Source organism: Bufo gargarizans, chromosome 2 (assembly GCF_014858855.1).
Source record: "Bufo gargarizans isolate SCDJY-AF-19 chromosome 2, ASM1485885v1, whole genome shotgun sequence".
NCBI classification, from domain to species: Eukaryota; Metazoa; Chordata; class Amphibia; order Anura; family Bufonidae; genus Bufo; species Bufo gargarizans.
Genome location: NC_058081.1, coordinates 683262875 through 683287378, shown reverse-complemented (window position 1 = coordinate 683287378; position 24504 = coordinate 683262875). Strand labels below are relative to the sequence as shown.

Here is a 24504-nt window from a genome sequence, read left to right as displayed (position 1 = left end):
AGCAGAATAGTGAGTACAGCCCTGGAGTATAATACAGGATGTAACTCAGGATCAGTACAGGATAATAATGTATGTACACAGTGACTCCACCAGCAGAATAGTGAGTGTAGCTCTGGAGTATAATACAGGATGTAACTCAGGATCAGTACAGGATAAGCTATGTATGTACACAGTGACTGCACCAGCAGAATAGTGAATGCAGCTCTGGAGTATAATACAGGATGTAACTCAGGATCAGTACAGGATAAGTTATGTATCTACAAATCTCTGTATCTGTAAAGTGAAAACTAGTTTTGAGAACATCATCTTATGCAGTAATATTATAGATATGAAACTTCTTATGAACAATGTAAAATTATGTGTATTTTTCTGTTTCGATCTCCATCCAGGTTATTCTCTAACTTGTATAGAATGCTCGGGTATTGCTGAGTTTGATATTGGCATTCCATGTACTGGAATTGTGAAAACCTGCTCTTCAAATGAGGTTTGCGTATCCAAACATTCCGTGATCATAATAGGTACGTACTACGTGGACATCGCTATTGTTACATGGAATATAAAGAAATGCTTTTGCTCTTGTGATGTATATTGTGCACTTTTTGTGTCACCTGAAAAATGGCATCTTTAAGATTCTGCCACAGAACCATGAATTTAAGTAATAAGAGTGTTTCCCATTTAAACCACTGTGTGTAATTTGCAATACCCTGCCTGACCACATGGTGTGCTGTAACAGCAAAGCACATCCATCGAAAACAGTGAGCAGCATCCAGTCAATGGGAACCTGCATTTACTTTTTATTTAACTTTTTGGGAGATGAAGTCACAAGAAAACGACAAATCTGTCATTTTGACTTTTTTTTTTTTCCATTACGGCATTTACCATATGGGATAAATACGTTAATATTTTAATAGTACAGGCATTGTGGGACATGGCAGTGCCTATGATCTTGACTTTTTTATTGTTTATTTTTAATATGGGGAAGGGGCCTCAGGAGTACAGCATTCCTGATAAAAGTTGTTTCAGGTCAAAATTGACCACGTTATCTGAGGGGTTAAAGGTACATGACTGGCATTATTGCCATTCCCAGACTTTACCTCCAGGTGTCTGCTTTGTAAAATCCTAGTCTATGATGCCCTTTCAGATTTCAAGTGGGTGCCATCTTTAAAGATCTGACGTGTGCCGTACATGTATTGCGCATGTCGGAAAGGGGTAAATCAGTACCAAATGTAGGACCGAAAAAACTGCATGGTATTAATGGGTGGAGATTCACTTTAAAGTCCACACCATATGGAGACACCCACAAATGTTGCATTTTCATCTAAGCAATTTCAGTTACGGTTCATAATTCGCACACTTCTGAGAAAAGACATTCGATACTTTCAAAGGGTGGATTAAAAAGTGATACCCTGCCAATTTATATGGGACATGCCCCCAACATAAGCTATTTGAATGTGTCCAAAATAAATTCCACAGACAAACCCACCGTTACAGACCCCAAACTAAAGCTCCCAAGACCCATACCTGGACCCCAAAATAGAGGCAGACCACAGACCAAGCTCCCTAAATGCACACAGATAAATAAATACAGATTCCAGGCCCCTAAATGAATAGACAACCAAGACTAGACCCCTAAATAGCCCAAGCGCCAGCCACCCTAAATACATATGGACACCAGACCCCCTACATGAATATGACAGCCTAGAAGTTTAGACCTAACCCCCCCCCTCCTTCCACTCCCTAGACTACCCCCCTTATTTTCTGACCCCAGACTAAAACCCTCTCTTTAAAGACCCTAGACTAGCCCCCATTATTGACAGATCCTGGACTATGCTTCCCTAATCACGGAGCCCAGACCTGACCCCACCTCATGATTTATAGACCTGACCAAACCCCCTTATAGATCCCAGACCAAACTCCCTTTTCACAGACCATAAACCAGACCACCCCCCCCCCCCCTTTATTTTAAGACTCCAGACAAAACCCTCCTGTTTACAGACCAGTCCCGCACTATTTATACACCCTAGATCAAGCTTTCCTGTAGAGTTGAGCGAACACCTGGATGTTCGGGTTCGAGAAGTTCGGCCGAACATCCCGGAAATGTTCGGGTTCGGGATCCGAACCCGATCCGAACTTCGTCCCGAACCCGAACCCCATTGAAGTCAATGGGGACCCGAACTTTTCGGCACTAAAAAGGCTGTAAAACAGCCCAGGAAAGAGCTAGAGGGCTGCAAAAGGCAGCAACATGTAGGTAAATCCCCTGCAAACAAATGTGGATAGGGAAATGAATTAAAATAAAAATTAAATAAATAAAAATTAACCAAAATCAATTGGAGAGAGGTTCCATAGCAGAGAATCTGGCTTCCCGTCACCCACCACTGGAACAGTCCATTCTCAGATATTTAGGCCCCGGCACCCAGGCAGAGGAGAGAGGTCCCGTAACAGAGAATCTGTCTTCATGTCAGCAGAGAATTAGTCTGCATGTCATAGCAGAGAATGAGGCTTCACGTCAGCCACCACTGCAACAGTCCATTGGCATATATTTAGGCCCAGCACCCAGGCAGAGGAGGGAGGTCCCGTAACAGAGAATCTGTCTTCATGTCAGCAGAGAATTAGTCTGCATGTCATAGCAGAGAATGAGGCTTCACGTCAGCCACCACTGCAACAGTCCATTGGCATATATTTAGGCCCAGCACACACACAGGCAGAGGAGAGAGGTCCCGTAACAGAGAATCTGGCTTCATGTCAGCAGAGAATCAGTCTGCATGTCATAGCAGAGAATCAGGCTTCACGTCAGCCACCACTGCAACAGTCCATTGTCATAAATTTAGGCCCAGCACCCAGGCAGAGGAGAGAGGTCCCGTAACAGACAATCTGGCTTCATGTCAGCAGAGAATTAGTCTGCATGTCATAGCAGAGAATGAGGCTTCACGTCAGCCACCACTGCAACAGTCCATTGGCATATATTTAGGCCTAGCACACAGGCAGAGGAGAGAGGTCCCGTAACAGACAATCTGGCTTCATGTCAGCAGAGAATCAGTCTGCATGTCATAGCAGAGAATGAGGCTTCACGTCACCCACCACTGCAACAGTCCATTGGCATATATTTAGGCCTAGCACACAGGCAGAGGAGAGGTTCATTCAACTTTGGGTAGCCTCGCAATATAATGGTAAAATGAAAATAAAAATAGGATTGAATGAGGAAGTGCCCTGGAGTCCAATAATATATGGTTATGGGGAGGTAGTTAATGTCTAATCTGGACAAGGGACGGACAGGTCCTGTGGGATCCATGCCTGGTTCATTTTTATGAACGTCAGCTTGTCCACATTGGCTGTAGACAGGCGGCTGCGTTTGTCTGTAATGACGCCCCCTGCCGTGCTGAATACACGTTCAGACAAAACGCTGGCTGCCGGGCAGGCCAGCACCTCCAAGGCATAAAAGGCTAGCTCTGGCCACGTGGACAATTTAGAGACCCAGAAGTTGAATGGGGCCGAACCATCAGTCAGTACGTGGAGGGGTGTGCACACGTACTGTTCCACCATGTTAGTGAAATGTTGCCTCCTGCTAACACGTTGCGTATCAGGTGGTGGTGCAGTTAGCTGTGGCGTGTTGACAAAAGTTTTCCACATCTCTGCCATGCTAACCCTGCCCTCAGAGGAGCTGGCCGTGACACAGCTGCCTTGGCGACCTCTTGCTCCTCCTCTGCCTTGGCCTTGGGCTTCCACTTGTTCCCCTGTGACATTTGGGAATGCTCTCAGTAGCGCGTCTACCAACGTGCGCTTGTACTCGCGCATCTTCCTATCACGCTCCAGTGCAGGAAGTAAGGTGGGCACATTGTCTTTGTAGCGTGGATCCAGCAGGGTGGCAACCCAGTAGTCCGCACAGGTTAAAATGTGGGCAACTCTGCTGTCGTTGCGCAGGCACTGCAGCATGTAGTCGCTCATGTGTGCCAGGCTGCCCAGGGGTAAGGACAAGCTGTCCTCTGTGGGAGGCGTATCGTCATCGTCCTGCCTTTCCCCCCAGCCACGCACCAGTGATGGACCCGAGCTGCGTTGGGTGCCACCCCGCTGTGACCATGCTTCATCCTCATCCTCCTCCACCTCCTCCTCATCCTCGTCCTCCTCGTCCTCCAGTAGTGGGCCCTGGCTGGCCACATTTGTACCTGGCCTCTGCTGTTGCCAAAAACCTCCCTCTGAGTCACTTCGAAGAGACTGGCCTGAAAGTGCTAAAAATGACCCCTCTTCCTCCTCCTCCTCCTCCTCCTGGGCCACCTCCTCTTCCATCATCGCCCTAAGTGTTTTCTCAAGGAGACATAGAAGTGGTATTGTAACGCTGATAACGGTGTCATCGCCACTGGCCATGTTGGTGGAGTACTCGAAACAGCGCAACAGGGCACACAGGTCTCGCATGGAGGCCCAGTCATTGGTGGTGAAGTGGTGCTGTTCTGTAGTGCGACTGACCCGTGCGTGCTGCAGCTGAAACTCCACTATGGCCTGCTGCTGCTCGCACAGTCTGTCCAGCATGTGCAAGGTGGAGTTCCACCTGGTGGGCACGTCGCATATGAGGCGGTGAGCGGGAAGGCCGAAGTTACGCTGTAGCGCAGACAGGCGAGCAGCAGCAGGATGTGAACGCCGGAAGCGCGAACAGACGGCCCGCACTTTATGCAGCAGCTCTGACATGTCGGGGTAGTTGTGAATGAACTTCTGCACCACCAAATTCAGCACATGCGCCAAGCAAGGGATGTGCGTCAAATTGGCTAGTCCCAGAGCTGCAACGAGATTTCGCCCATTATCACACACCACCAGGCCGGGCTTGAGGCTCACCGGCAGCAACCACTCGTCGGTCTGTTGTTCTATACCCCGCCACAACTCCTGTGCGGTGTGGGGCCTGTCCCCCAAACATATGAGTTTCAGAATGGCCTGCTGACGTTTACCCCGGGCTGTGCTGAAGTTGGTGGTGAAGGTGTGTGGCTGACTGGATGAGCAGGTGGAAGAAGAGGAGGAGGAAGCCGAGAAGGAGGAGGTGGCAACAGGAGGCAAAGAATGTTGCCCTGCGATCCTTGGCGGCGGAAGGACGTGCGCCAAACAGCTCTCCGCCTGGGGCCCAGCTGCCACTACATTTACCCAGTGTGCAGTTAGGGAGATATAGCGTCCCTGGCCGTGCTTACTGGTCCACGTATCTGTGGTTAGGTGGACCTTGCCACAGATGGCGTTGCGCAGTGCACACTTGATTTTATCGGATACTTGGTTGTGCAGGGAAGGCACGGCTCTCTTGGAGAAGTAGTGCCGGCTGGGAACAACATACTGTGGGACAGCAAGCGACATGAGCTGTTTGAAGCTGTCTGTGTCCACCAGCCTAAATGACAGCATTTCATAGGCCAGTAGTTTAGAAATGCTGGCATTCAGGGCCAGGGATCGAGGGTGGCTAGGTGGGAATTTACGCTTTCTATCAAATGTTTGTGAGATGGAGAGCTGAACGCTGGCGTGTGACATGGTTGAGACGCTTGGTGACGGAGGTGGTGGTGGTGGTGTTGGTGGTACATCCCCTGTTTGCTGGGCGGCAGGTGCCAACGTTCCTCCAGAGGCGGAGGAAGAGGCCGAGGCGGCAGCAGCAGAATAGGCCGAGGCGGCAGCAGCAGAAGAGGTAGCAGGGGGAGCCTGAGTGACTTCCTTGGTTTTAAGGTGTTTACTCCACTGCAGTTCATGCTTTGCATGCAGGTGCCTGGTCATGCAGGTTGTGCTCAGGTTCAGAACGTTAATGCCTCGCTTCAGGCTCTGATGGCACAGCGTGCAAACCACTCGGGTCTTGTCGTCAGCACATTGTTTGAAGAAGTGCCATGCCAGGGAACTCCTTGAAGCTGCCTTTGGGGTGCTCGGTCCCAGATGGCGGCGGTCAGTAGCAGGCGGAGTCTCTTGGCGGCGGGTGTTCTGCTTTTGCCCACTGCTCCCTCTTTTGCTACGCTGTTGGCTCGGTCTCACCACTGCCTCTTCCTCCGAACTGTGAAAGTCAGTGGCACGACCTTCATTCCATGTGGGGTCTAGGACCTCATCGTCCCCTGCATCGTCTTCCACCCAGTCTTGATCCCTGACCTCCTGTTCAGTCTGCACACTGCAGAAAGACGCAGCAGTTGGCACCTGTGTTTCGTCATCATCAGAGACATGCTGAGGTGGTATTCCCATGTCCTCATCATCAGGAAACATAAGTGGTTGTGCGTCAGTGCATTCTATGTCTTTCACCGCTGGGGAAGGGCTAGGTGGATGCCCTTGGGAAACCCTGCCAGCGGAGTCTTCAAACAGCATAAGAGACTGCTGCATAACTTGAGGCTGAGACAGTTTCCCTGGTATGCATGGGGGTGATGTGACAGACTGATGGGGTTGGTTTTCAGGCGCCATCTGTGCGCTTTCTGCAGAAGACTGGGTGGGAGATAATGTGAACGTGCTGGATCCACTGTCGGCCACCCAATTGACTAATGCCTGTACCTGCTCAGGCCTTACCATCCTTAGAACGGCATTGGGCCCCACCATATATCGCTGTAAATTCTGGCGGCTACTGGGACCTGAGGTAGTTGGTACACTAGGACGTGTGGATGTGGCAGAACGGCCACGTCCTCTCCCAGCACCAGAGGGTCCACTAACACCACCACGACCATGTCCACGTCCGCGTCCCTTACTAGATGTTTTTCTCATTGTTATGGTTCACCACAACAACAAATATATTATTTGGCCCAATGTATTGTATTCAAATTCAGCGGGATATAAATTTGAGGCCTAGTATTTAGGCGCTGGGTGACCGGTATGGATTTAGTGACAGAATTAGACTTGGAAATGCACAGAAGCGTGTGTGTGAAGTTATTCTGAATGACCCTATGTGCACCTTCAATGTGATCTACCCTTTTAGGGATAGATTTCAAATAGCTCTGATATAGCAGAAACGACTAAATTATGAAATTGCTAAATTGGGAATTGTATTTCAACCCAGAACAAAAAATGTGCTTTGACGGACACTAAATAACTTTCCCAGCCACAACAGGACAGCGGTAACGAGAGATTTAGCGGGATATAAATTTGAGGCCTAGTATTTAGGCGCTGGGTGACAGGTATGGGTTTAGTGACAGAATTAGATTTGGAAATGCACAGTAGCGGGTGTGTGAAGTTATTCTGAATGACCCTATGTGCACCTTGAATATTATATACCCTTTTAGGGATAGATTTCAAATAGCTCTGATATAGCAGAAACCACTAAATTATGAAATTGCTAAATTGGGAATTGTATTTCAACCCAGAACAAGAAATGTGCTTGAACGGACACTAAATAACTCGCCCAGCTACAGCACTAGGGACAGATTTAGCGGGATATAAATTTGAGGCCTAGTATTTAGGCGCTGGGTGACAGGTATGGGTTTAGTGCCAGAATTAGACTTGGAAATACACAGTAGCGGGTGTGTGTGAAGTTATTCTGAATGACCCAATGTGCACCTTGAATATTATATACCCTTTTAGGGATAGATTTCAAATAGCTCTGATATAGCAGAAACCACTAAATTATGAAATTGCTAAATTGGGAATTGTATTTCAACCCAGAACAAGAAATGTGCTTGAACGGACACTAAATAACTCGCCCAGCTACAGCACTAAGGACAGATTTAGCGGGATATAAATTTGAGGCCTAGTATTTAGGCGCTGGGTGACAGGTATGGGTTTAGTGCCAGAATTAGACTTGGAAATACACAGTAGCGGGTGTGTGTGAAGTTATTCTGAATGACCCAATGTGCACCTTGAATATTATATACCCTTTTAGGGATAGATTTCAAATAGCTCTGATATAGCAGAAACCACTAAATTATGAAATTGCTAAATTGGGAATTGTATTTCAACCCAGAACAAGAAATGTGCTTGAACGGACACTAAATAACTCGCCCAGCTACAGCACTAGGGACAGATTTAGCGGGATATAAATTTGAGGCCTAGTATTTAGGCGCTGGGTGACAGGTATGGGTTTAGTGCCAGAATTAGACTTGGAAATACACAGTAGCGGGTGTGTGTGAAGTTATTCTGAATGACCCAATGTGCACCTTGAATATTATATACCCTTTTAGGGATAGATTTCAAATAGCTCTGATATAGCAGAAACCACTAAATTATGAAATTGCTAAATTGGGAATTGTATTTCAACCCAGAACAAGAAATGTGCTTGAACGGACACTAAATAACTCGCCCAGCTACAGCACTAGGGACAGATTTAGCGGGATATAAATTTGAGGCCTAGTATTTAGGCGCTGGGTGACCGGTATGGGTTTAGTGCCAGAATTAGACTTGGAAATACACAGTAGCGGGTGTGTGTGAAGTTATTCTGAATGACCCAATGTGCACCTTGAATATTATATACCCTTTTAGGGATAGATTTCAAATAGCTCTGATATAGCAGAAACCACTAAATTATGAAATTGCTAAATTGGGAATTGTATTTCAACCCAGAACAAGAAATGTGCTTGAACGGACACTAAATAACTCGCCCAGCTACAGCACTAAGGACAGATTTAGCGGGATATAAATTTGAGGCCTAGTATTTAGGCGCTGGGTGACAGGTATGGGTTTAGTGCCAGAATTAGACTTGGAAATACACAGTAGCGGGTGTGTGTGAAGTTATTCTGAATGACCCAATGTGCACCTTGAATATTATATACCCTTTTAGGGATAGATTTCAAATAGCTCTGATATAGCAGAAACCACTAAATTATGAAATTGCTAAATTGGGAATTGTATTTCAACCCAGAACAAGAAATGTGCTTGAACGGACACTAAATAACTCGCCCAGCTACAGCACTAGGGACAGATTTAGCGGGATATAAATTTGAGGCCTAGTATTTAGGCGCTGGGTGACAGGTATGGGTTTAGTGCCAGAATTAGACTTGGAAATACACAGTAGCGGGTGTGTGTGAAGTTATTCTGAATGACCCAATGTGCACCTTGAATATTATATACCCTTTTAGGGATAGATTTCAAATAGCTCTGATATAGCAGAAACCACTAAATTATGAAATTGCTAAATTGGGAATTGTATTTCAACCCAGAACAAGAAATGTGCTTGAACGGACACTAAATAACTCGCCCAGCTACAGCACTAAGGACAGATTTAGCGGGATATAAATTTGAGGCCTAGTATTTAGGCGCTGGGTGACCGGTATGGATTTAGTGACAGAATTAGACTGGGATATGGCCAAAAAATAAACAGACTATTGCTGGTTAAATGCACTTGGTGTGACAGCTTCACCCTGATGTAGGCTTTAGCCAAAAAACAACCACACCATTGAGGGTTAAATGCACTTGGTGACAGGCGCAGCTTGCCCCTGATTTAGTATATGGCCAAAAAATGAACAGACTATTGCTGGTTAAATGCACTTGGTGTGACAGCTTCACCCTGATGTAGGCTTTAGCCAAAAAACAACCACACCATTGAGGGTTAAATGCACTTGGTGACAGGCGCAGCTTGCCCCTGATTTTGTATATGGCCAAAAAATGAACAGACTATTGCTGGTTAAATGCACTTGGTGTGACAGCTTCACCCTGATGTAGGCTTTAGCCAAAAAACAACCACACCATTGAGGGTTAAATGCACTTGGTCGCAGCTTGTGCTGGCGCACCACAAGACACAAAATGGCCGCCGATCACCCCAGAAAAATGTGACTGACAAACTGTCTGGGCAGCCTAAAAACAGTGAGCAATTGAGGATCAGCAGCTCAATGATCCACAGCTGCAGATCGATCAGTTAATCAAGTCCTTTGGAGGAGTTAATCTGCCTAATCTCGCCCTACTGTCGCAGCCGCAACCTCTCCCTACGCTAATCAGAGCAGAGTGACGGGCGGCGCTATGTGACTCCAGCTTAAATAGAGGCTGGGTCACATGGTGCTCTGGCCAATCACAGCCATGCCAATAGTAGGCATGGCTGTGATGGCCTCTTGGGGCAAGTAGTATGACGCTTGTTGATTGGCTGCTTTGCAGCCTTTCAAAAAGCGCCAAGAAAGCGTCACAAAAGCGCGAAGAAAGCGACGAACACCGAACCCGAACCCGGACTTTTACGAAAATGTCCGGGTTCGGGTCCGTGTCACGGACACCCCAAAATTCGGTACGAACCCGAACTATACAGTTCGAGTTCGCTCATCCCTACTTTCCTGTTTACCGAGCCCAAACCAGAACACCACTATTTATAGACCAGACCGCGCCTCACGATTTAAAGACCACCTACTTAAGACCCCAGATCAATCCCCCTTGTGTTACAGACTCTAGACCATAACACCCCCCCCCCCCCTTTATTTACAGACCTTCTCAGTTTACAGTCTCTAGACTAGCCCTCCAATATTTACAGATCCCAGACCAGGTTTCCCTGTTTGTACTACCCAGACCAGACTCCACAGTACACCAGACTTGACCCCAAACTACCCTTTTACAGCCCTCAAACTAAACATTTATACTTACCTCTCCCTGATCCTGCATTACCCTTCACTCCTGGGCACCACCATAGATTTTACCTGTACTCATGATTCTTGCCCACAGGGTATATGCAGGTTTTAGCAAACCACCCTGAGCTTGAAATCATTATACACAAGCCTCCCACATTCCTTGGCCATTTCAGAGAGGTCTTCTCGTTGCTGTCAATGATCTTCACCCATCCCACCCTGTCATGTGTGTAGCATATTTCACCAAGCACGTTACTTTGAGTCACATTTCCCTGTGCTGTCCCACACTAGAATGCTGCAGGCTAATAGCAGATGGAATTGTGGTGGGGAGAGGCTGTTTCTGAACTAGGAACCAGATCTTACTCTTCCAGATGTATGTTACCTATAGCTTTAATCTCCATTGAAATTTCTTGTCTTTGCAGGTGGTTTGCAACAACCAGGAACCTATGGAAGAACTTGTGGGCAGCGTGAGCTGTGCTCTGCTTCAATCAGTGCTAGCGCTCCTTATGGAAGAATAATGATGAGCTTCTCCTGCTGTGACACAGATCGCTGTACTCCTCCCCGTCCCGAATGTAAGTTCTTAAATTCAACTACATAAAGAATTAGAGCTATAGTGTTTCAAAGAGCCCTCATAGATTATATGCAGTTAAGCCAAACCCAACTATTTCAGTAGGACTAGACAAGTTTCAATTTTTTTTGGACCAAGAGTAGACCCTACAGCCAGTAGCACGAAGTCTGTGTAGTCTTGACTGCCCCCTCGCAACTGGAACAAGTCAATGGGAGTTACAGAACCTGGAGACCATTTCTGCATGCCCCCCTCTCCGGCATGGCCAGACCCACAATGGAAAGCATGCTTACCTGATTCCCCCTCAAGCACCACAGGCATTGGGTCTCCCCGTGTCATCATTCAGTTTGATGTAGGTCACATGGCAGTGACTGGCCCCTGTGGTGATGTGTCACCCATGCGTCACGGGACCCAGTAAAATGACACATGGGTTACTGCGGCTAGTCATTGACTGGGGCCTGTCATTGACTGCAGATGCCACTTGACCCACCTCAAGCTGAATATTGACGCAAGGAGACCCTAGACTTGCGGTGGCCAATTATGAGCAATGGAACCAAAACCCAGTAGCAAGGATCAGGTAAGTATCAGTATGATTCTCACCATGGGTTTGGCCATGCTGGACGGGTCTGCAGAAAAGGTCACCAGGTGTGAACAACCCCTTTACATTCTCTGCAGTTTATTCTGAATTGTCTCCATCTTTACTTCTCCAATGTCAGTGCCTTCTATATCCTCTGAAAAAAATGGCGTTGTCTGCAAGACCTGCCAAAGCAAGGAAAACGTTCCCTGTGACTCTAAGACTTACATGGACTGTGTCGGAGAAGAAACAAAGTGCTTTTCTCAGGTGACAAGATCAGGTAATTATCTAAAACTCTAAATTGATAACTAATAGGTCGGAACTCTGGTCTCTTGGTCACCTATCTCCGCCTACAAGTATTTTTGATTATGTCAGCGTGTTCCTTGTTACTAAAGCAGAAGTCGATCTGTAGTGTAACTCAACAGATTTGGCTTGGGGCTACTCCTAAGGTTGTTATCTAAGTGTCCCCCTTCCCCTAAGTTTCACCCTTTAACTTGTAACGGGCAGTGGTTGTGGACCCTCTGTGCCAACTACCAGTTTCACTTTGGTCTAAACCTAAGGGTGTTGTCCTGGCAGTTCCCTGTTTTTAACCCCTGTGCAGGGATCTGGACTTTGCTGCAGGGATCTGGTGTGGATGGGAGTTGACTCACAGGGGTCACGAAGCACCAAGAAAACATGCAAAAGACGTAGTCTGAATACAGTCCAAGGTCAGAACCAGCTGTGTTTGTGTGTTTTACCAATTCCAGACCGGGCAATTCACCCCCTTCCTGACCAAATGTGTCACTTTATGTGGTAATTACTTTGGAACGCTTTTACTTATCCAAGCCATTCAGAGACTGTTTTCTCATGACACATTGTACTTCATGTTAATGGTAAATTTGAGGCAATATGTTTAACATTTATTTATAAAAAAAATTCAAAAGTTAACAAAAATGTGAAAAAATTCACTGTTTTCCAAATTTGAATCTCTCTGCTTTTAAGACAGATAGTGATGCCTCATAAAATATTCATTAATTAACATTCTCCATATGTTTACTTTATGTGGGCATCATTTTGGTAATGTAATTTTTTTTTTTAGGACGTTAGAAGGTTTAGAATTTTTGAAGTCAACTTTTTTAAGGACCAGTTTAGTTCTTAAGTCACTATGTGGGGCTTTTATAATAGAACCAACCCATAAATGACCCTATTTTAGAAATGACAATCTATTCAAAACTAGTTTTTAGAAATGTTAACCCTTTAGGTAATACACAGGAATTAAAGCAAAATAGAGGTGAAATTTCAAAATGTCACCTTTTTTTGCAGATTTTCCATTTTAATACATTTTTCCTGGAACACATCAAGGGTTAACGAAACAAACCTCAATATTTATTACCTTGATTCTGCAGTCTGCAGAAACACCCCATATGTGGTCGTTTACCGCTGTTTGGGCACACGACAAGGCACAGAAGGCAAGGAGCACCATATGGTTTTTAGAGGGCAGATTTTGCTGGAATGGTCTTTGGGCACCATGTTGCATTTGAAGAGGCCCTGAGGTAACCCCACAGTGAAAACCCCGAAAAAGTGACCACATTTTGTAAACTACACCACCAAAGGAATGTTTAAGGGATGCAGTGAGCACCTCACTTAACAGCTGTTTCATATAATTTTTTTATACTTGGGTGTGAAAATGAAAAATTACTTCTTTTTTTTTTTTAAAAGAAAATGGTGCTTTAGGCCCAAACTTTCTTTTTCACAAAAGATAACAGGAGAATATCCCCCAACAATTTGCTACCCACTTTCTCCTGAATACAGTAACACCCCAATTGTGGTCGTAAACTGTTATTTGGGGATACGGCAGGGCTCAGAAGGGAAGGAGCAGCATCTGGATTTTCTAACATGGAATTTTCTGTCATGGTTTTTAAGAGCAATAACTTTTTGTATTTTTTTGTTGAATAAGCTGCGTGAGAGCTTATTTTGTGTGGGACAATCTGTAGTTTTTATTGGCACCATTTTGGGGTATATTTGGCTTTATGGTTGGTTTTTATCTCATTTTGGTGACGTCACAAAAAAAGCTGTTTGGTGTCATATTTCAATATTTTTCTTTTACACTGTTTACTTGATGGGGTAGATCATGTGATATTATTATAGATGCGGTCATTATGGATGCAACGATACCAAATATGTCTAGTTTTTTTTTATTTTTACGTTTTAAACAATCAAAGTATTTTTAGAAAAAAAAATCATGTTTTTGTGTTGCCATTTTCTTAAAGCCATATTTTTTTTATTTTTCGGGCTAAAGTCTTGTTTGAGGGCTTGTGTTTTGCAGGACAAGGCGCCGTTTTTTATTACTACCATTTTGGGGTACATACTACTTTTTGATTGATTGATTGTTATTATGTTTTTGTGAGGTGACAAAAAAACTGTTTTGGCATAATTTGTATTTTTTATTTTTTTCCACCGTTCACTTGATGGGGTAGATCATGTAATATTTTTGTAGAGCCAATTGTTACGGATGTGGCAATACCAAATATGTCTATTTATTTCATGTTTCTTACATTTTGAACAATCAAAACATTTTTAGAAAAAAAAAACATGTTTTTGTGTTGCAATTTTCATAGAGCCATATTTTTATTAAATTTTTCTGGCTATGGTCTTGTGTGGGGCTCATTTTTTGCGGGATAAGCTGATGTTTTTATTTCTACCATTTTGGGGTACATACAACTTTTTGATTGACTAACATTATGTTTTTTTGGGAGCTGAGCTCACTAAAAAATTTGTTTTGGCGCAATGTTTATATACATTTATTTTTACGGCGTTCACCTTATGGGGTAGATCATATGATATTATTATAGAGCCGGTCGTTGCGGACGTGGTGATACCAAATATGTCTATTTTATTTATTTTTTCTTCAATTTTTTTAACATCTTTTAAATAACGGATTTGGGGGGAAATAATTTTTTATGTGAAACTTTTTTTTTTTTCAAAACACTTTATTTTTGGTTACATTTTTTTATTTTACACTTTGTGTGCCCAATAGGGTCATACAAGACCTCTGGGGGACGTTTAACTTCATTTTTATTTATTTTTTTACTATTGATTTCTCCTGTAACTGGGGCTGACATAGTAGCCCCAGTTAGAGGGGTAATACACTCCCCAGAGAGGCTGTACAGCGCAATAGAGGGTTGTGCAGCTTCAGTGCAGGGCTGATCGAGGTCTGTTTTGTCTTCATACATGTTCACACAGTGTACAGTCTGCTTGAGGGACATAATAATAGCAACGGAGCGAGGCGCAGACATAGTGGAGTGCGTCTTGACTTGGGGGGAAGACCGCAGGCTAGGAAGGGGTTAAGGTAGGAAGTGTGTTGGGGGTTGGTTCAGGTGAACGGGGAGGAGTATCAATTTTCGCGGGCAGTATATAGGTTTCCCGCCCTCCCGCCCTTTGTTTGGGTAGAGTGGGGTGTAATTGACGGAGGTAGTATGGCGGCTGATTGATATGGGATCCTGGGGGAGCAACACAATGGTTTAAGAGATGCAGGACATGTTGGAGCCTGTATCTCATGTGGTTGGTGATTGCCGAGGATGGGGCTCCTGTTTGGGCTAAAAGGCCTACAGGAGGAGATACTTGGATACTTCAAGGATTTGGTGCCCTTGGGTCGGTGAGTGCGGCCAAGGGTAATCTTGAAGTATAAGGAGAGATGTTTAAGGAAGATACCGCTTGTTTGGGTTGCCCTCCAGGATCCTTGTTACGATACAGTGGCTCATAATGTTGAAGGATGTGTTAAAGTGACTGTTATTATTATTATTTTGTGTGTATAATAAAGTTGGCCGTAATGGTCATTTTACCAAAGCAAGAAGGTTTCTGTGTGGTTATTGGAAAAAGGGAATGGGCTTGGTAAGGCTAGCCGGAGGAAAATTCTTCCATCCTAGTAAGTCAATCGACTGTAGACAAGTTCTTTGTTGTTAGGTAAGTGTTGTCTCCGGGGTTTAAACGGTAAAGGTGCGACCCTGCTGTTTCACTTGTCTTTTACTATTCCTTGATCCATGATCTCCAAGAACAGCCTGTCTTCTATGGACATTGCGACCCTGCGGTCTTCTTTTGTCCTGTGGAAAACTGTGCACCCTAAGTGATCTTGCTCACCATCACAGGCGTGGTCTTCACAGGAGGGATCCACGAAAGGACAAGGCACAGGATCTTTCTGTGGCAATTCTTTTATCAGGAAACTGCTATGAAATGGCTGGAATAGGGAAGGACGTCCATTCTCAAGTGTGTTGGTGAGCATACTGTTGACTGAGGTCGGCTTGTGTGCTCCTCCTAGACAGACGTCTCCTATGATGACCCATCCTAGGTCAAGTCTCTGGGCGTATGGAGCGTTTTGGTGACTGTTAATCAGTCCTCTAACCTTATGAACTCATAGTATGTCTCTTCCAAGGAGTAAGACTATCGGGGCTTCTGGGTCCAGTTCCAGTATCAGGTGAGCTATACTCCTCAGGTGGGGGTAGTATGCCGCTACCTCTGGTGTAGGTATCTCTGACTGGTTGTCAGGAATGTGATTGCACTTCAGTATGGTTGGCAGGGACACACAGGTCTGACCATCTAGGGACTTTACCTTGCACCCAGTTGCCTTCCTCTCCGCTGTCTCAACGGTACCTGCACATGTCCTTAAGGAGTAGGAAAAACCGGTCCCTACAATGTTGAAGGTGTCAAAGAAGGTGGATTTAGCTAAAGACCGGTTGCTTTGATCATCTACGATTGCATATATCTTGATCGCCTTATCTCGTGACCACCTGGATAAACTCTGACATGGCAAATTTTTGAGCAGGACTTCCCCTTCTGCTACTCCTTTACAGATCTCAGTACAGTGAGAAGTGACTACTGCGGTGTCTACGCCAGTGTCTATCTGCTTCCCGTCATGCTCTTCTGCTTGGGGTGATACCCGAGAGGGTGTTCCAGGGTGTAAAGTCGTGTGGTGTCATGTGCTACCGCATTCTGTGCATGTCACACTGACCTTACAGTTCCTGGCCAAGTGCGATGTTGTAGCGCAGCACCTGAAGCAGATGTTGTTTTCTTTGAGGAATTCTTTGCGGCCCTCTAAAGACTTCTCCCTGAAGGCTCAGCATTTTAGTAGAGGATGTGGTTTCTTGTGCAGGGGGCATTCTTTGGTAAGATCTTTGAGTTTGTTCTCTTCTTGAGAAGACTTAAACGGCCTGTAAGGTGAACCTGTGGAGGCAACGTTAGTTTTGTGGACTGCCACTGGTGTTTTATGAATTTTGACACCGGGGGTAGTGGAACATGACAATCTAAAGTCAAAACTGGGATTGTTTTTGATCCTTGCCTGTTGAGTAACAAAGTCTACAAACACCACAAAGGGGGGAAATTGTACATTATGAACCTGCTTATAATGAAAACCATGCGCGATCCACTTCTCCTGTAGGTTATATGGGAGTTATTGGACAATCGGGTTGACACCTCTGGCGGTGTCCAGGAATGCTAGCCCTGGCAGATCTCCTTCTGCTTGAACAACCTGTACCTCTATTAACAAGTCGTTGAGTTCCCTGAGCTTTTTAAAACCCCTTATCAATTCTCTTAAACAAAGCATTTTCTAGCTTCTATTGACCCATAACACTCATCAAGTCTTTCCCACACCATCTTTAGGCCTTTGCCAGGATAGCTTATGTTAAAGTCTCTGATTCTTTTGGCTTGTTCAGCAGACTTGCTTCTGAGCCACTTTACCAAGAGATCTAACTCCTCACTACAGGAAAGATCTAAGTCTCTTATTGCGTTCCGGAAGGAGGCTCGCCATGCCCTGTAGTTCTCGGGGCGATCAGTGAACTTTATAAGACCTTTGGTAACCAGCTACCGTTTAGCAAAGAACTTAGCGAAGTCTATGGTGGCCTGGTTAGCGCCAGTACTACCCGGTGTACTCTTGTTATGCTGCATGTGCGGTTTATCACCATACCTTTTAGGGGTTTCTGAATTAGGACAGTCTGTATAATACCTTTCTGATGCGAAGTGTGTCCCTTTAAGTTAAAGCGAAGGTTGTAGCTTTCGTTCTGCAGGGCGGTAGTTGTGGTCAGTATCGTATTGTCGCATGCTGTCCTGCTGGAGGTACTGTGGTTCAAAGTAGGGTCTTTGATACTCTGCATAAGCTGGCTGACATACTGGATCATAGTTGTCATCTTTTGTCTTGGGATGCTGATGGACGTATTCTGAGACGCACTGTGCTGGATCTTGTTGATCTAGGTCTGGCCCAAGTACTTGGCTGTGTTTCTCAGATTCAGGGAACTCCAAGGCTTCTAGGAACTCTGCTTTGGCTACTGAGGCTACCGCTTCTTTCTCTGCGGCGAGTTTTTCTAGTAACGCTGTCTCTTCTTCCAGTGAAGCTCTCTTTATTTTCTTTGACGCTTGTAGGCGTGCTGTCTCTCCTTCCAGTGACGCTTGCAGGCATGCTCTCTCTTTTTCCCTTGACGCTCTCTCTTTCTCTAGTGCAGCAAAGGAAGACCTTACTTTTGCAGCCTCAGCTTCTGCACGGGCGAGAGCAGCCTTTTCTCTTATTGAGGACTTGCTAGAGCAGCTTGCTCGTGACCTGGTCCTGTATGATGATGCCTGGCTAACGGACATTGTGTGCCTTTGCTGGCTGCTTAATGTCTCGGTGCGGACTCAGTTTATGTAACAACGGACTTCAGCGTGGTCTGGATTGTGTTGTACTTGTTTGGGACTGCACTCTTACTTCTTGTGACTGTATGGCAACCGCTGCAATCTCGTACGCAGGACCGCGTGTGTGATGGCAGCTCCGTATAGTTAGATCCACTATCGCTGGTGACTAGCACCTGTTTACTGTTCTGTCTTCATACACGTTCACACAGTGTGCAGTCTGACATTCAGCATAAGCCATTCCTGTCTTCCAAATAAGAGGACTGTTTTCTGTAGTCTAACTTGGTTATTGGTAGAACAGAAGTATTTGACTGGTAAAACTACAAAAATACAAATGGCATGTACCAGCATGAAGCATAGATGGCATGTACCGTCACTGGGAGATTCATTTCAGTATCATTACAGATCAGGTCTGCTGTATTCTGTAGTTATTAGTTAGGTAACAGTGGAGCAGAGGATGGGAGTGGTAGTTGCTCTGGCTGCAATGATTATTCACAGTGGCAATCCTCACAGCAATGCTCTCCAGGGCCAGAGCAGTGTTAGGAGAGTGGTAGTCAGGGTGTCCCTGGTGTGGTGGGTTTGGTATGGGTGCAGGGCAGCAGAGGTAGGTTCTGTGGCTGATGGTAACCCGGCCAGTTGAAAAGAATAGATATCTTCCCAGTTTGTTGTATGGAAATTGTTAAGGATGAGGGTAATAGTACTCCTTCCCACTATCTTTCCAAAGTCTCTCTCTATCTCTTCACAATCTGAGGTTTGCAGTAAGGTTCTTGCAATCTTGTCTGTAATTTCAGCCTAAGATTAAGCCTAGGATGGCCAGGACCGTGTCCAAGTGTGCAGGGCTTATTAGCAATGTCCCTCTCACTGCAGTAACGTCCCTATCAGCCCTAGGCTTCATCAGTGGCGACTCTAGGAACAATATATAGGGGGCCACAAAGATACCACAGTCAAAAATGGGGGGGGGGGGCAAAAACAAAATAAGTATATATAAATAAGATTACAAAATACGAGAGAATTGCGGTCTGCAGGGATACATGTATAAGGCTACTTTCACACTTGCGCTTGATCGGATCCGTTCTGAACAGATCCGATCATATTAATGCAGACGGAGGCTCCGTTCAGTACGGATCCGTCTGCATTAATAACTTAGAAAAAATTCTAAGTGTGAAAGCAGCCTGAGCGGATCCGTTCAGACTTTCAATGTAAAGTCAATGGGGGACGGATCCGCTTGAAGATTGAGCCATATGGGCTCATCTTCGAGCGGATCCGTTCCCATTGACTTACATTGTAAGTCTGAACGGATCCGCATGCCTCCGCACGGCCAGGCGGACAGCTGAACGCTGCAAGCAGCGTTCAGCTGTCCGCCTGTCCGTGCGGAGGCGAGCGGAGCGGAGGCTGAACGCCGCCAGACTGATGCAGTCTGAGCGGATCCGCTCCATTCAGACTGCATCAGGGCTGGACGGCTGCGTTCGGGTCCGCTCGTGAGCCCCTTCAAACGGAGCTCACGAACGGACCTATGAACGCTAGTGTGAAAGTAGCCTAATAAAACAATTTACTTACAAAAGAAGCTATTCAGTCGTCTGCTGTGCCGTCCTCTGCTTGCTTCCGCAGATTCTTTCCCCTTCTTTCTGTCTCTCGTCAGTGCGCAGGCGCAGTGTTATGGGGGCATCTGTGCAAGACACATTATGCCTCTCATATCAGCCCTCATTATAAGCCATTATGCCTCATTAGCCCCTATATGCCTCATTAGCCCCTATATGCCTCATTAGCCCCTATATGCCTCATTAGCCCTATTAAGTCTCTAATCAGCCCACAGTATGCCTCTCATTAGCCCCTATTATGCCTCTTATTAGACCCCATATGCCTCATTAACCCCCATATGCCTCATTAGCCCCCATATGCCTCTAATAGTGTAATTAGCCCCCATTATACCTAATTAGCCCCCATTATGCCTAATTAGCCCCCATTATGCCTCATCAGCCCCCATATGCCTCTAATTAGCCCACATTATGCCTATAACTAGCCCCCATATGCCTCATCAGCCCCCATATGCCTCATCAGCCCCCATATGCCTCTAATTAGCCCCCATTATGCCTAATTAGCCCCCATTATGCCTCATCAGCCCCCATATGCCTCATCAGCCCCCATATGCCTCCAGCAGCCACATTTTTTATAAAATAAAAGACCACTTACCTCTCCTGCTCCTGGACGCCGCCTGCAATTTTCTCTCTCCTCAGTCGACTGTGCTCTGAACTGGTGCGCACAGCGTGAAGTCACAGAGCGCCCTCACAGTGAGCGCAGCCCTGCACAGCCGACAGCCGAGGACCAGGAAATGGTGAGAACAGAGCGTTTACCGCTTCCTGGTCCTTCGGTACTAATGAGCGCTTCCATAATGGCACCTGGGGGGGGCAAAGAATAACATAGGGGGGGCAATTGCCCCCCCTCGCCCCCCTCTAGCAACGCCGCTAGGTTTCCATAAGTGATTTTTTGCCAACACCTGGATTGGGGCCTCCGCAGACATGAGGTGTAAGGGAAAGATCTGTTCCTGTTCGGTGTTTAGAGCCGCACCTGGTTTTGGCCCAAAATCACTGATGGAAATCACTGATCAAACACTGACGTGTGAATGAGGCTTTAAACAGCAACCACCTTCCTGCCTGACCCCAATGCTCGGCCATGCTGATTCTGGACCTTCCTGGTTCTTTCTTTCCTCTCTGGAGTATTGTAAAGTAGAGATGACTTTCCCTCTGTGGATCTCTCAGGGATGACGGTTCTCTGGAGTTCAGGATTAGTACTCGGGGGGAGGGAGCACATGTGGCTTCCTCACACTTCCTCTACTAACTCTAGACTGAGCTAGGGGCGGACCTAAGTCCCTCTCCCAGCCTCCTTCAGGGGAGGAGTCAGTATGGTTAACCCAGACAAAACCATACAAAACTATAAGGGTGCAATGCAATAGATTAGATAACAATACATAACAATAACTATTTGCCAGCACCCTATTATAGTATACGGCTGCGCAGGCCTAGCAGCAATGGGCAGAGCACTCCATGAGGAGAAGGTCCTGGCAGGGCTCTATCCAGAGGCACCTAGAGGATTAGTTCTTCTATACACCCTAAAACCCCATGGGTGAATATTAGAAAGTTGCACCCCACTTATGCCGTTCTATCGGGTACTTGCGCCTTCCCTGATCATTCTATTCATCAAGGCAATGTGTAATAACAAAGCATCTTTCCTTTAACCCTCTCCCCACAGGATCGCAGGGAGTGGCTGAACGTGGCTGCGCCACCCCGAGCTTGTGCGCGATTCCTCATAACGAAGGGTCGTTTGGAAATCTGGATTTTAAAGTGGATACCACCTGCACGGACGGCGGTGCCGGCCTCCACTACCGCCTGCATCTGCTGCCCATCACCTTCATTTGCCTCTTCAAGGTCATGAGTTAAAGTCATCGTGAAGGTCAAACGTCCGAACCGTAATCCGCTATTAATGATCGCTTACGCCCCGTAATTATGTCCGTGAGTCGTCCTCTCGTCCAGTTGATGGCTCTGTCTCTGGGAAAGCTGGGTGACAAATTATATGGCTCCTATAGGAGACTCCACCAGGCTTTCCATCACTTATGAACGGCAATCCTCCCATCTCACTGTCCGGAGTCTGGGAAAGCTGGATGAACACCCACAATGGGGGTTGTAGTGGTGGCCATATTGATTGTCTGCTTTCCCAGACCTCTGAGTGACATAGCCTGCTGGGGTAGGAAAGGATAACCGGCTTGTAGGGTAACCCAGCTTTCCCAGCTAATGAACGGCAAACTGTGAAATATCATCTTTCCCTGATATCACTCCTAGGCAGGTAGTCACCTGGGAAAGCTGGGTGACAACCTCTGTGTGAACTGGATTGGTGGCCATATTGGTTGTCACCCAGCTTTACTATAGTTTTGGGTAATAAAATCTGCTGACTGTGCAGTTTATAGTCAGCGATATGAAAGGCAGGTGGGGTGAAACTACAACTCCCAGCATGCACGCGTGCTTGGGTGTTCTTAGAACTCCCATAGAAGTGAATGGAGCATGCTGGGGGTTGTAGTTTCACACCAGCTGGAGTTGCGGAGGTTGCTGTCCCCTGCTGTATACCTCGGGAAGGCAAGAGCTTATTAGAAACACTGTTGGTTGTCACCCAGCTTTCCCAGAGACAGATGTAGCAGCTTTTATCTATAGTCTACAGCCCGCAGCTATAAGGAACATATTCGCACAGCAGCTAAATACAATACATGCAATTATTTGGCTTAGGCCTCATGCACACGACCGTCTGCAAATTGCGTATCTGCAAAATACGGATACCGCCCGCGTTGCATCCGCATTTTTTGTGGACCCACTGAATTCAATGGCTCCGTGGTCCTCATTTTGCGGCTAACTATAGGACATGTGTTCATTTACGGAACGGACATAAGGACGCAGAAAGCACATGGATCATCCGTTGGTTCTCCGCATCAATATATCCCTTCCGGAAAAAGATAGAATGCGGACCACTGCAAAAAAATGGACTGTCTCCGTATTTTCCCGGATCTGCGATTTGCAGACCACAAAGCGGATATGGTCACAGGCACGTGATCCGAGGCCGCGATCAGTATACAGATGTAGCAGAGCTGAATTTCTTGAACTATTTGTGTTTGTGATATCTATCTAGGTAAAGACAATCAGTAGCTTTTTCTGCAGTCCTATGTAAAACCACAGATAACACACCTGAAGTATAGGAGGAAGATTGTGCCACGTGACAAAGTCGCCTCCGCAGAACATTCTTTATTATAACGGTAGTAGAACAGTTACACAGCAAGAACGGGGCCCGCAGGCGTGAGCCCACTTCATTCACCTGCACCGTCAGCAAACGCCACAGCCTGTAACAAGAGCTCTGCTTCTTGTCAGTGAATGAAAAATTCTAGTATGCATCCAAAGAGCTGAAAAACAGTCAATAAATTGTATGAAGTGTGAACAGTCCTGTGTGAAGTAACCATCCTGGACTCCAGACTAGGGGAGGATTGTCTAGATACATTGTAACAAACCCTCTGCAGTGAGTAGGGGCATTGCTTCTGTAAGGAGAGGTAGTAGGTCATCATGGGGGTCACTATATACAGGGCTGATACTGGTGGAGGGTCATTGTATGAGGGACTGATACTGGTGGGGGGGCATTATACGATTTTCTGACACTGGTGGGGGTCATTATATGATTTGCTGATACTGGTGGGGGTCATTATATGATTTGCTGATACTGGTGGGGGCCATTATATGAGGGACTGATACTGGTGGGGGGTCATTATATGCTTTGCTGATACTGGTGGGGGTCATTATATGATTTGCTGATACTGGTGGGGGCCATTATATGAGGGGCTGATACTGGTGGGGGGTCATTATATGATTTGCTGATACTGGTGGGGGTCATTATATGAGGGGCTGATACTGGTGGGGGGGCATTATACGATTTTCTGACACTGGTGGGGGTCATTATATGATTTGCTGACACTGGTGGGGGGGTAATTTTTATCAGGGTCTGGTATTGGGGAGTCACTGTGAGGAGCTGATAAGGGGGGCATTACAGTACTAGGGTGGTCCCTTTATGAGAAACTGATGCTGGGGGGCAGTGTATGAGAAGCTGATACTGGGGGGGGGGGTACTTTAAAAATGGGGTCACTGTTAGTTTTTTTCCGGGTCCCAGTCCGCCCCTGGCTGTGAGAACCGTTAGACCTGCCAGATGTTTGACATCTGTTTCATTTCACTGACAGTAATCAGAGGTCTTGAAAATGTTAAGAAATTGACATTATATTATCAATCTTTCCACACATAAAAACCCCTGAGAAGTATAGATTGGGGATCAGTCGGGGTTGAGACAAGCCGTGGGTGTGGGGGGCAGCAGCCGTAAACTACAAGTCCCAGCATGCCCTGCAGCCAGTTGCACTAATGAGAGCCAGGGGCGTAGCTATAGGTGGTGCAGAGGTAGCAGTCGCTACCAGGCCCAGGAGCCTGAGGGGCCCAAAGACCCTAGGGCCACATAAGAAGACACTGGTATTATAGAAAGTGCATGCTGGTCAAGTTACACCTTTGGCTGGAGGGAAGGGGTAGGTCAAGAATTTGACATGGGAGGAGTGCTGTTTCAATTTTTGCCTCAGGGAGCACAAAGGCTATGTGCTCCCCTGCTCCTGGCCACAAAGCACTGAGGGAAGGGGGGCCCAAGATGAACTCTCGCACCAGGGCCCATGAGCCTTGAGCTACGCCCCTGATGAGAGCCCTCGCTGTAGACTTATCCCATCT

General features: G+C 46.2%; 1 protein-coding gene across 1 annotated transcript in view; it reads left to right on the top strand.

Moving 5' to 3' along the window:
• LOC122926972 (phospholipase A2 inhibitor and Ly6/PLAUR domain-containing protein-like) overlaps positions 1–24239 on the top strand; it is a 59887-nt gene extending 35648 nt beyond the window's left edge. Inside the window, exons 2-5 of the mRNA XM_044278504.1 lie at positions 390–518; positions 10874–11023; positions 11733–11870; positions 21467–24239. Of these exons, the coding sequence (XP_044134439.1) occupies positions 390–518; positions 10874–11023; positions 11733–11870; positions 21467–21654 (605 nt within the window). The 3' untranslated portion in view covers positions 21655–24239. The remainder of the gene's footprint in view (positions 1–389; positions 519–10873; positions 11024–11732; positions 11871–21466) is intronic.
• Positions 24240–24504: the final 265 nt, after the last annotated feature.